General features: G+C 41.5%; 1 protein-coding gene across 1 annotated transcript in view; it reads left to right on the top strand.

Annotated features, from left to right (window-relative positions):
- LOC128666088 (vomeronasal type-2 receptor 26-like) overlaps positions 1-12,885 on the top strand; it is a 99,134-nt gene that overhangs the window by 7,763 nt on the left and 78,486 nt on the right. The window contains exon 2 of the mRNA XM_053720484.1: positions 11,337-11,555. Within this exon, the coding sequence (XP_053576459.1) occupies positions 11,337-11,555 (219 nt within the window). The remainder of the gene's footprint in view (positions 1-11,336; positions 11,556-12,885) is intronic.

A 12,885-nucleotide genomic window follows, 5' to 3' on the forward strand; every position in this document is an offset into this window, starting at 1 on the left:
AGTGTTTGTTTTTTTTAAATCTACACTACTGTTATACCAGATATGAGTTGCACTGGGATGACACTGTGCCCTGGCAGGCTGGCACTGAAGCGCACACGTGTGAAGGAAACTGACTGCTATTATTTAACACAGTCAAAAAAGTGTTTTTTTTTTAAATCTACACTACTGTTACACCAGATATGAGTTGCACTGGGGTGACACTGTGCCCTGGCAGGCACTGAAACGCACACGTGTGAAGGAAACTGACTGCTATTATTTAACACGGTCAAAAAAGTGTTGTTTTTTTTAAATCTACACTACTGTTACACCAGATATGAGTTGCACTGGGGTGACACTGTGCCCTGGCAGGCAGGCACTGAAACGCACACGTGTGAAGGAAACTGACTGCTATTATTTAACACAGTCAAAAAAGTGTTGTTTTTTTAAATCTACACTTCTGTTACACCAGATATGAGTTGCACTGGGGTGACACTGTGCCCTGGCAGGCAGGCACTGAAACGCATACGTGTGAAGAAAACTGACTGCTATTATTTAACACAGTCAAAAAAGTGTTGTTTTTTTTAAATCTACACTACTGTTACACCAGATATGAGTTGCACTGGGGTGACACTGTGCCCTGGCAGGCAGGCCCTGAAAAGCACACGTGTGAAGGAAACTGACAGCTATTATTTAACACAGTCAAAAAAGTGTTGTTTTTTTTAAATGTACACTACTGTTACACCAGATATGAGTTGCACTGGGGTGACACTGTGCCCTGGCAGGCACTGAAACGCACACGTGTGAAGGAAACTGACTGCTATTATTTAACACGGTCAAAAAAGTGTTGTTTTTTTTAAATCTACACTACTGTTACACCAGATATGAATTGCACTGGGGTGACACAGTGCCCTGGCAGGCAGGCACTGAAACGCACACGTGTGAAGGAAACTGACTGCTATTATTTAACACAGTCAAAAAAGTGTTTTTTTTTTTTTTTTAAATCTACACTACTGTTACACCAGATATGAGTTGCACTGGGGTGACACTGTGGCCTGGCAGGCAGGCCCTGAAACGCACACGTGTGAAGGAAACTGACTGCTATTATTTAACACAGTGAAAAAGTGTTGTTTTTTTTTAAATCTACACTACTGTTACACCAGATATGAGTTGCACTGGGGTGACACTGTGCCCTGGCAGGCAGGCACTGAAAAGCACACGTGTGATGGAAACTGACAGCTATTATTTAACACAGTCAAAAAAGTGTTGTTGTTTTTTTAAATGTACACTACTGTTACACCAGATATGAGTTGCACTGGGGTGACACTGTGCCCTGGCCGGCAGGCACTGAAACGCATACGTGTGAAGGAAACTGACTGCTATTATTTAACACAGTCAAAAAAGTCATTTTTCTTTTAAATCTACACTATTGTTACACCAGTTATGAGTTGCACTGGGGCGACACTGTGCCCTAGCAGGCAGGCACTGAAAAGCACACGTGTGAAGGAAACTGACAGCTATTATTTAACACAGTCAAAAAAATGTTTTTTTTTTTTTAAATGTACACTACTGTTACACCAGATATGAGTTGCACTGGGGTGACACTGTGCCCTGGCAGGCCCTGAAATGCACACGTGTGAAGGAAACTGACTGCTATTATTTAACACAGTCAAAAAAGTGTTGTTTTTTTAAAATCTACACTACTGTTACACCAGATATGAGTTGCACTGGGGTGACACTGTGCCCTGGCAGGCAGGCACTGAAACGCACACGTGTGAAGGAAACTGACTGCTATTATTTAACACAGTCAAAAAAGTTCTTTTGTTTTTTTTAATCTACACTACTGTTACACCAGATATGAGTTGCACTGGGGTGACACTGTGCCCTGGCAGGCAGGCACTGAAACGCACACGTGTGAAGGAAACGGACTGTTATTATTTAACAGTCAAAAAAGTGTTTTTTTTTTTTTAAATCTACACTACTGTTATACCAGATATGAGTTGCACTGGGATGACACTGTGCCCTGGCAGGCTGGCACTGAAGCGCACACGTGTGAAGGAAACTGACTGCTATTATTTAACACAGTCAAAAAAGTGTTTTTTTTTTAAATCTACACTACTGTTACACCAGATATGAGTTGCACTGGGGTGACACTGTGCCCTGGCAGGCACTGAAACGCACACGTGTGAAGGAAACTGACTGCTATTATTTAACACGGTCAAAAAAGTGTTGTTTTTTTTAAATCTACACTACTGTTACACCAGATATGAGTTGCACTGGGGTGACACTGTGCCCTGGCAGGCAGGCACTGAAACGCACACGTGTGAAGGAAACTGACTGCTATTATTTAACACAGTCAAAAAAGTGTTGTTTTTTTAAATCTACACTTCTGTTACACCAGATATGAGTTGCACTGGGGTGACACTGTGCCCTGGCAGGCAGGCACTGAAACGCACACGTGTGAAGGAAACTGACTGCTATTATTTAACACAGTCAAAAAAGTTCTTTTGTTTTTTTTAATCTACACTACTGTTACACCAGATATGAGTTGCACTGGGGTGACACTGTGCCCTGGCAGGCAGGCACTGAAACGCACACGTGTGAAGGAAACGGACTGTTATTATTTAACAGTCAAAAAAGTGTTTTTTTTTTTTAAATCTACACTACTGTTATACCAGATATGAGTTGCACTGGGATGACACTGTGCCCTGGCAGGCTGGCACTGAAGCGCACACGTGTGAAGGAAACTGACTGCTATTATTTAACACAGTCAAAAAAGTGTTTTTTTTTTAAATCTACACTACTGTTACACCAGATATGAGTTGCACTGGGGTGACACTGTGCCCTGGCAGGCACTGAAACGCACACGTGTGAAGGAAACTGACTGCTATTATTTAACACGGTCAAAAAAGTGTTGTTTTTTTTAAATCTACACTACTGTTACACCAGATATGAGTTGCACTGGGGTGACACTGTGCCCTGGCAGGCAGGCACTGAAACGCACACGTGTGAAGGAAACTGACTGCTATTATTTAACACAGTCAAAAAAGTGTTGTTTTTTTAAATCTACACTTCTGTTACACCAGATATGAGTTGCACTGGGGTGACACTGTGCCCTGGCAGGCAGGCACTGAAACGCATACGTGTGAAGAAAACTGACTGCTATTATTTAACACAGTCAAAAAAGTGTTGTTTTTTTTAAATCTACACTACTGTTACACCAGATATGAGTTGCACTGGGGTGACACTGTGCCCTGGCAGGCAGGCCCTGAAAAGCACACGTGTGAAGGAAACTGACAGCTATTATTTAACACAGTCAAAAAAGTGTTGTTTTTTTTAAATGTACACTACTGTTACACCAGATATGAGTTGCACTGGGGTGACACTGTGCCCTGGCAGGCACTGAAACGCACACGTGTGAAGGAAACTGACTGCTATTATTTAACACGGTCAAAAAAGTGTTGTTTTTTTTAAATCTACACTACTGTTACACCAGATATGAATTGCACTGGGGTGACACAGTGCCCTGGCAGGCAGGCACTGAAACGCACACGTGTGAAGGAAACTGACTGCTATTATTTAACACAGTCAAAAAAGTGGTTTTTTTTTTTTTTTAAATCTACACTACTGTTACACCAGATATGAGTTGCACTGGGGTGACACTGTGGCCTGGCAGGCAGGCCCTGAAACGCACACGTGTGAAGGAAACTGACTGCTATTATTTAACACAGTGAAAAAGTGTTGTTTTTTTTTAAATCTACACTACTGTTACACCAGATATGAGTTGCACTGGGGTGACACTGTGCCCTGGCAGGCAGGCACTGAAAAGCACACGTGTGATGGAAACTGACAGCTATTATTTAACACAGTCAAAAAAGTGTTGTTTTTTTTTTTAAATGTACACTACTGTTACACCAGATATGAGTTGCACTGGGGTGACACTGTGCCCTGGCAGGCCCTGAAATGCACACGTGTGAAGGAAACTGACTGCTATTATTTAACACATTCAAAAAAGTGTTGTTTTTTTTAAATCTACACTACTGTTACACCAAATATGAGTTGCAATGGGGTGACACTGTGCCCTGGCAGGCAGGCACTGAAACGCACACGTGTGAAGGAAACTGACTGCTATTATTTAACACAGTCAAAAAAGTGTTTTTTTTTGTTTTTTTTTAAACTACACTACTGTTACACCAGATATGAGTTGCACTGGGGTGACACTGTGCCCTGGCAGGCAGGCAATGAAACGCACACGTGTGAAGGAAACTGACTGCTATTATTTAACACAGTCAAAAAAGTGTTTTTTTTTTAAATCTACACTACTGTTACACCAGATATGAGTTGCACTGGGGTGACACTGTGTCCTGGCAGGCAGGCCCTGAAATGCACACGTTTGAAGGAAACTGACTGCTATTATTTAACACAGTCAAAAAAGTGTTGTTGTTTTTTAAATCTACACTACTGTTACACCAGATATGAGTTGCACTGGGGTGACACTGTGCTCTGGCCGGCAGGCACTGAAACGCATACGTGTAAAGGAAACTGACTGCTATTATTTAACACAGTCAAAAAAGTCATTTTTCTTTTAAATCTACACTACTGTTACACCAGTTATGAGTTGCACTGGGGCGACACTGTGCCCTAGCAGGCAGGCACTGAAAAGCACACGTGTGAAGGAAACTGACAGCTATTATTTAACACAGTCAAAAAAATGTTTTTTTTTTTTAAATGTACACTACTGTTACACCAGATATGAGTTGCACTGGGGTGACACTGTGCCCTGGCAGGCCCTGAAATGCACACGTGTGAAGGAAACTGACTGCTATTATTTAACACAGTCAAAAAAGTGTTGTTTTTTTAAAATCTACACTACTGTTACACCAGATATAAGTTGCACTGGGGTGACACTGTGCCCTGGCAGGCAGGCACTGAAACGCACACGTGTGAAGGAAACTGACTGCTATTATTTAACACAGTCAAAAAAGTTCTTTTGTTTTTTTTAATCTACACTACTGTTACACCAGATATGAGTTGCACTGGGGTGACACTGTGCCCTGGCAGGCAGGCACTGAAACGCACACGTGTGAAGGAAACGGACTGTTATTATTTAACAGTCAAAATTTTTTTTTTTTTTTTTAAATCTACACTACTGTTATACCAGATATGAGTTGCACTGGGATGACACTGTGCCCTGGCAGGCTGGCACTGAAGCGCACACGTGTGAAGGAAACTGACTGCTATTATTTAACACAGTCAAAAAAGTGGTTTTTTTTTAAATCTACACTACTGTTACACCAGATATGAGTTGCACTGGGGTGACACTGTGCCCTTGCAGCTAGGCCCTGAAACGCACACGTGTGAAGGAAACTGACTGCTATTATTTAACACAGTCAAAAAAGTGTTGTTGTTTTTAAATCTACACTACTGTTACACCAGATATGAGTTGCACTGGGGTGACACTGTGCCCTGGCAGGCACTGAAACGCACACGTGTGAAGGAAACTGACTGCTATTATTTAACACAGTCAAAAAAGTGTTTTTTTTTTAAATCTACACTTCTGTTACACCAGATATGAGTTGCACTGGGGTGACACTGTGCCCTGGCAGGCAGGCACTGAAACGCATACGTGTGAAGAAAACTGACTGCTATTATTTAACACAGTCAAAAAGTGTTGTTTTTTTTAAATCTACACTACTGTTACACCAGATATGAGTTGCACTGGGGTGACACTGTGCCCTGGCAGGCAGGCCCTGAAAAGCACACGTGTGAAGGAAACTGACAGCTATTATTTAACACAGTCAAAAAAGTGTTGTTTTTTTTTAAATGTACACTACTGTTACACCAGATATGAGTTGCACTGAGGTGACACTGTGCCCTGGCAGGCCCTGAAATGCACACATGTGAAGGAAACTGACTGCTATTATTTAACACAGTCAAAAAAGTGTTGTTTTTTTTAAATCTACACTACTGTTACACCAGATATGAGTTGCACTGGGGTGACACAGTGCCCTGGCAGGCAGGCACTGAAACGCACCGTGTGAAGGAAACTGACTGCTATTATTTAACACAGTCAAAATTTTTTTTTTTTTTTTAAATCTATACTACTGTTACACCAGATATGAGTTGCACTGGGGTGACACTGTGCCCTGGCAGGCAGGCACTGAAACGCACACGTGTGAAGGAAACTGACTGCTATTATTTAACACAGTCAAAAAAGTGTTTTTTTTTTAAATATACACTACTGTTACACCAGATATGAGTTGCACTGGGGTGACACTGTGCCCTGGCAGGCAGGCCCTGAAACGCACATGTGTGAAGGAAACTGACTGCTATTATTTAACACAGTCAAAAAGTGTTTTTTTTTTTTTTTTAAATTTACACTACTGTTACACCAGATATGAGTTGCACTGGGTTGACACTGTGCCCTGGCAGGCAGGCACTGAAAAGCACACGTGTGATGGAAACTGACAGCTATTATTTAACACAGTCAAAAAAGTGTTGTGGTTTGTTTTTTAAATATACACTACTGTTACACCAGATATGAGTTGCACTGGGTTGACACTGTGCCCTGGCAGGCACTGAAACGCACACGTGTGAAGGAAACTGACTGCTATTATTTAACACAGTCAAAAAAGTGTTGTTTTTTTTAAACTACACTACTGTTACACCAGATATGAGTTGCACTGGGGTGACACTGTGCCCTGGCAGGCAGACAATGAAACGCACACGTGTGAAGGAAACTGACTGCTATTATTTAACACAGTCAAAAAAGTGTTTTTTTTTTAAATCTACACTACTGTTACACCAGATATGAGTTGCACTGGGGTGACACTGTGCCCTGGCAGGCAAGCCCTGAAACGCACACGTTTGAAGGAAACTGACTGCTATTTTTTAACACAGTCAAAAAAGTGTTGTTGTTTTTTAAATCTATACTACTGTTACACCAGATATGAGTTGCACTGGGGTGACACTGTGCCCTGGCAGGCAGGCAGGCACTGAAACGCATACGTGTGAAGGAAACTGACTGCTATTATTTAAAACAGTCAAAAAAGTTTTTTTTTTTTAAATCTACACTACTGTTACACCAGTTATGAGTTGCACTGGGGCGACACTGTGCCCTGGCAGGCAGGCACTGAAAAGCACACGTGTGAAAGAAACTGACAGCTATTATTTAACACAGTCAAAAAAGTGTTTTTTTTTTTAAATGTACACTACTGTTACACCAGATATGAGTTGCACTGGGGTGACACTGTGCCCTGGCAGGCCCTGAAATGCACACGTGTGAAGGAAACTGACTGCTATTATTTAACACAGTCAAAAAAGTGTTGTTTTTTTTAAAATCTACCCTACTGTTACACCAGATATGAGTTGCACTGGGGTGACACTGTGACCTGGCAGGCAGGCACTGAAACGCACACGTGTGAAGGAAACTGATTGCTATTATTTAACACAGTCAAAAAAGTTTTTTTGTTTTTTTTAATCTACACTACTGTTACACCAGATATGAGTTGCACTGGGGTGACACCGTGCCCTGGCAGGCAGGCACTGAAACACACACGTGTGAAGTTAACTGACTGCTATTATTTAACAGTCAAAAAAGTGTTTTTTTTTTTTTAAATCTACACTACTGTTATACCAGATATGAGTTGCACTGGGGTGACACTGTGCCCTGGCAGGCAGGCACTGAAACGCACACGTGTGAAGGAAACTGACTGCTATTATTTAACACAGTCATAAAAGTGTTTTTTTTTTTTTAAATCTACACTACTGTTACACCAGATATGAGTTGCACTGGGGTGACACTGTGCCCTTGCAGCTAGGCCCTGAAACGCACACGTGTGAAGGAAACTGACTGCTATTATTTAACACAGTCAAAAAAGTGTTGTTGTTTTTAAACCTACACTACTGTTACACCAGATATGAGTTGCACTGGGGTGACACTGTGCCCTGGCAGGCATGCACTGAAACGCACACGTGTGAAGGAAACTGACTGCTATTATTTAACACAGTCAAAAAAGTTTTTTTTTTTTTAAATCTACACTACTGTTACACCAGATATGAGTTGCACTGGGGTGACACTGTGCCCTGGCAGGCAGGCCCTGAAACGCACACGTGTGAAGGAAACTGACTGCTATTATTTAACACAGTCAAAAAAGTGTTGTTGTTTTTAAATCTACACTACTGTTATACCAGATATGAGTTGCACTGGGGTGACACTGTGTCCTGGCAGGCAGGAACTGAAACGCACACGTGTGAAGGAAACTGACTGCTATTATTTAACACAGTCAAAAAAGTGTTTTTTTTTTAAATCTACACTACTGTTATACCAGATATGAGTTGCACTGGGGTGACACTGTGCCCTGGCAGGCAGGCCCTGAAACGCACATGTGTGAAGGAAACTGACTGCTATTATTTAACACAGTCAAAAAGTGTTTTTTTTTTTTTTTTAAATTTACACTACTGTTACACCAGATATGAGTTGCACTGGGTTGACACTGTGCCCTGGCAGGCAGGCACTGAAAAGCACACGTGTGATGGAAACTGACAGCTATTATTTAACACAGTCAAAAAAGTGTTGTGGTTTGTTTTTTAAATATACACTACTGTTACACCAGATATGAGTTGCACTGGGTTGACACTGTGCCCTGGCAGGCACTGAAACGCACACGTGTGAAGGAAACTGACTGCTATTATTTAACACAGTCAAAAAAGTGTTGTTTTTTTTAAACTACACTACTGTTACACCAGATATGAGTTGCACTGGGGTGACACTGTGCCCTGGCAGGCAGACAATGAAACGCACACGTGTGAAGGAAACTGACTGCTATTATTTAACACAGTCAAAAAAGTGTTTTTTTTTTAAATCTACACTACTGTTACACCAGATATGAGTTGCACTGGGGTGACACTGTGTCCTGGCAGGCAAGCCCTGAAACGCACACGTTTGAAGGAAACTGACTGCTATTATTTAACACAGTCAAAAAAGTGTTGTTGTTTTTTAAATCTATACTACTGTTACACCAGATATGAGTTGCACTGGGGTGACACTGTGCCCTGGCAGGCAGGCAGGCACTGAAACGCATACGTGTGAAGGAAACTGACTGCTATTATTTAAAACAGTCAAAAAAGTATTTTTTTTTTAAATCTACACTACTGTTACACCAGTTATGAGTTGCACTGGGGCGACACTGTGCCCTGGCAGGCAGGCACTGAAAAGCACACGTGTGAAAGAAACTGACAGCTATTATTTAACACAGTCAAAAAAGTGTTTTTTTTTTTTAAATGTACACTACTGTTACACCAGATATGAGTTGCACTGGGGTGACACTGTGCCCTGGCAGGCCCTGAAATGCACACGTGTGAAGGAAACTGACTGCTATTATTTAACACAGTCAAAAAAGTGTTGTTTTTTTTAAATCTACACTACTGTTACACCAGATATGAGTTGCACTGGGGTGACACTGTGACCTGGCAGGCAGGCACTGAAACGCACACGTGTGAAGGAAACTGACTGCTATTATTTAACAGTCAAAAAAGTGTTTTTTTTTTTTTTAAATCTACACTACTGTTATACCAGATATGAGTTGCACTGGGGTGACACTGTGCCCTGGCAGGCAGGCACTGAAACGCACACGTGTGAAGGAAACTGACTGCTATTATTTAACACAGTCATAAAAGTGTTTTTTTTTTTTAAATCTACACTACTGTTACACCAGATATGAGTTGCACTGGGGTGACACTGTGCCCTTGCAGCTAGGCCCTGAAACGCACACGTGTGAAGGAAACTGACTGCTATTATTTAACACAGTCAAAAAAGTGTTGTTGTTTTTAAACCTACACTACTGTTACACCAGATATGAGTTGCACTGGGGTGACACTGTGCCCTGGCAGGCAGGCACTGAAACGCACACGTGTGAAGGAAACTGACTGCTATTATTTAACACAGTCAAAAAAGTTTTTTTTTTTTTAAATCTACACTACTGTTACACCAGATATGAGTTGCACTGGGGTGACACTGTGCCCTGGCAGGCAGGCCCTGAAACGCACACGTTTGAAGGAAACTGACTGCTATTATTTAACACAGTCAAAAAAGTGTTGTTGTTTTTAAATCTACACTACTGTTATACCAGATATGAGTTGCACTGGGGTGACACTGTGTCCTGGCAGGCAGGAACTGAAACGCACACGTGTGAAGGAAACTGACTGCTATTATTTAACACTGTCAAAAAAGTGTTGTTTTTTTTAAATCTACACTACTGTTACACCAGATAAGCGTTGCACTGGGGTGACACTGTGCCCTGGCAGGCACTGAAACGCACACGTGTGAAGGAAACTGACTGCTATTATTTAACACAGTCAAAAAAGTGTTGTTTTTTTAAAATCTACACTACTGTTACACCAGATATGAGTTGCACTGGGGTGACACTGTGCCCTGGCAGGCAGGCACTGAAACGCACACGTGTGAAGGAAACTGACTGCTATTATTTAACACAGTCAAAAAAGTGTTGTTTTTTTAAAATCTACACTACTGTTACACCAGATATGAGTTGCACTGGGGTGACACTGTGCCCTGGCAGGCAGGCACTGAAACGCACACGTGTGAAGGAAACTGACTGATATTATTTAACACAGTCAAAAAAGTGTTGTTTTTTTTATATCTACACTACTGTTATACCAGATATGAGTGGTGGCACTGGGCACAGTATACACTGTGAGCCTGACACACACGCTGGCAGGCAGGCAACTGCAATTAGATTACACAGGGAAAAAAAAAACAGCAGACTGATGTTCTAGCCCTAAAAATTGCTTTTTTGGGGTGCTTTCCTTACAGCAGAGATCAGATGAGTCCTTCAGGACTGTAGTGGACACTGAATACACTAGCCTAGCTATCTATTTCCCTATTAACTCAGCAGCAGCTACACTGTCCCTCCTCTCACTAAGAATGCAGCTTCCGAATGAATCTAAAATGGATGCTGTCCAGGAGGTAGGAGGTTCTGGGAAGGAGGGTCTGCTGCTGATTGGCTGGAATGTGTCTGCTGACTGTAAGGTACAGGGTCAAAGTATTACTCAATGATGATGAATAGGGGGCGGATCGAACATTGCATATGTTCGCCCGCCGCGGCGAACGCAAACTTGCTATGTTCGCCGGGAACTATTCGCCGGTGAGCTATTCGCAACATCACTACTCCTAGATGTTTAAATAGTGTTTAGACCAGACAACTATATCTACTGTTATATCAGATACTTCAGTACACAATATCCATTAATTGATCACTTCTGAGGGTGGAAAAAGGGAAATAATTCTTATGTCTTTTGAATAAACAATAATTGCATTATCTTTTTATTGATTTTTTCTTCAGCTTGATGATTACTTGAAAAATGTTTACTTTAAAACGACCTCTGGGGAAGAGATTTTCTTCAACGAAAAAGGATACGTTCCAGGAAGATTTGATATCTTTAACTGGGTGATTCATACAAATGGAACTATCAAGAAAACCATTATTGGTAGTTTTTCCTCCATTGATCATAAATACCTTATTTATGATAATGCTATAACCTGGAATCCTTATTTTAATCAGGTACAACTTATTTTTTTTATTTTGCTTGTTACTATCATAACAAAAAACCCTAGTTTTTGCTCAGATACGCATGGCAAAGGTGGATTCTAAATGTCCACCCACTAAACCTTAAAGGAATATTGTACTCAGAGATGTTTCATCCATACAAAATACCAGAATTAAACTTCTTTGTTTTTCTTTTGCCTTTAAAAAATAATAAGTAAAAGCTGTTAAAATTTAAAAATAAACTTGCACATCATTATCATTTTAATACTTACTGTGATGATAGCAGGATGTGATGTCACTAGCTGGTGGGCGGGGCTGAGGTCTGTGTCTGTGTCGCAGTTAGTTTAGTACAATCAACCTGTCTGGATGTGTATTGCTATGCTCTGTAATAAAATAGAGTTGTACCATCATTGCTGTGTCCTGCATATGTCCTGCATCTCATGACATGGTGTCAGAAGTTCTGGACTGCGCTTCTGTTCCTGATCGATTGCAATGTCAAAGTTTACCCCACCTGAGCCTTTTGACTTTTCTCAGCCTGCAGCTTGGCCCACATGGCGTCAGCGGTTTCAGCGCTTCAGGATTGCATCCAAACTGAACAAGGAGAGTGGTGAAGTACAAGTTAATTCTCTTTTATACTCTATGGGGAAAGATGTAGAGCCAGTGTTCAATGCTTTTACTTTCCAAGAAGGGGAAGAAGTTAACTTTGATATAGTTATGGATAAACTCAGTGCCCACTTTGTGCCCAAAAGAAATGTGATTCATGAGAGAGCTTGTTTTCACAAACGTAATCAGCGTGTGGGAGAATCTGTGGAGTCATTTGTGCGCAGCCTGTATGAATTAGCTGAATTCTGTGAGTTTGGTGTTGCTAAAGAAGAGCAAATCAGAGACAGAATAGTTATTGGAATTGCAGATGCTGAAGTCTCCCTGAAGCTGCAGTTAGAGCCTGATTTAACGTTAGACGGGGCTATTAGGATGGCCCGCCAGAGTGAACTGGTGAAAAAGCAAAGTGCTGATCTGAGGTCTGAGAGTATTGTGGATGAAGTGCAACAGTCTAGGAAAATTACTAGTGAAAGGCACAGTGTGAGCGGTAGATCTAAAGTACTGGAAAGGCCTAGAAGTGGATGGGCGCAACATGGCCGATGCACACGGTGCTACCGGGCTCATGATCAGAGTGCTATATGCCCGGCCAGAGATAAAAGATGCAGAAAATGTAACAGAATAGGCCATTTTGAAGTTGTGTGTAAAACTGAATACATTAAGGAGATGCAGGTGGACAGTGACCAGGAGGGTCAGGAAGTGTCTTTTGTGGGGTCTGTTGTGGAACGGACAAGCTCAGAGGAAGATT

Source organism: Bombina bombina, chromosome 1 (assembly GCF_027579735.1).
Source record: "Bombina bombina isolate aBomBom1 chromosome 1, aBomBom1.pri, whole genome shotgun sequence".
NCBI classification, from domain to species: domain Eukaryota; kingdom Metazoa; phylum Chordata; class Amphibia; order Anura; family Bombinatoridae; genus Bombina; species Bombina bombina.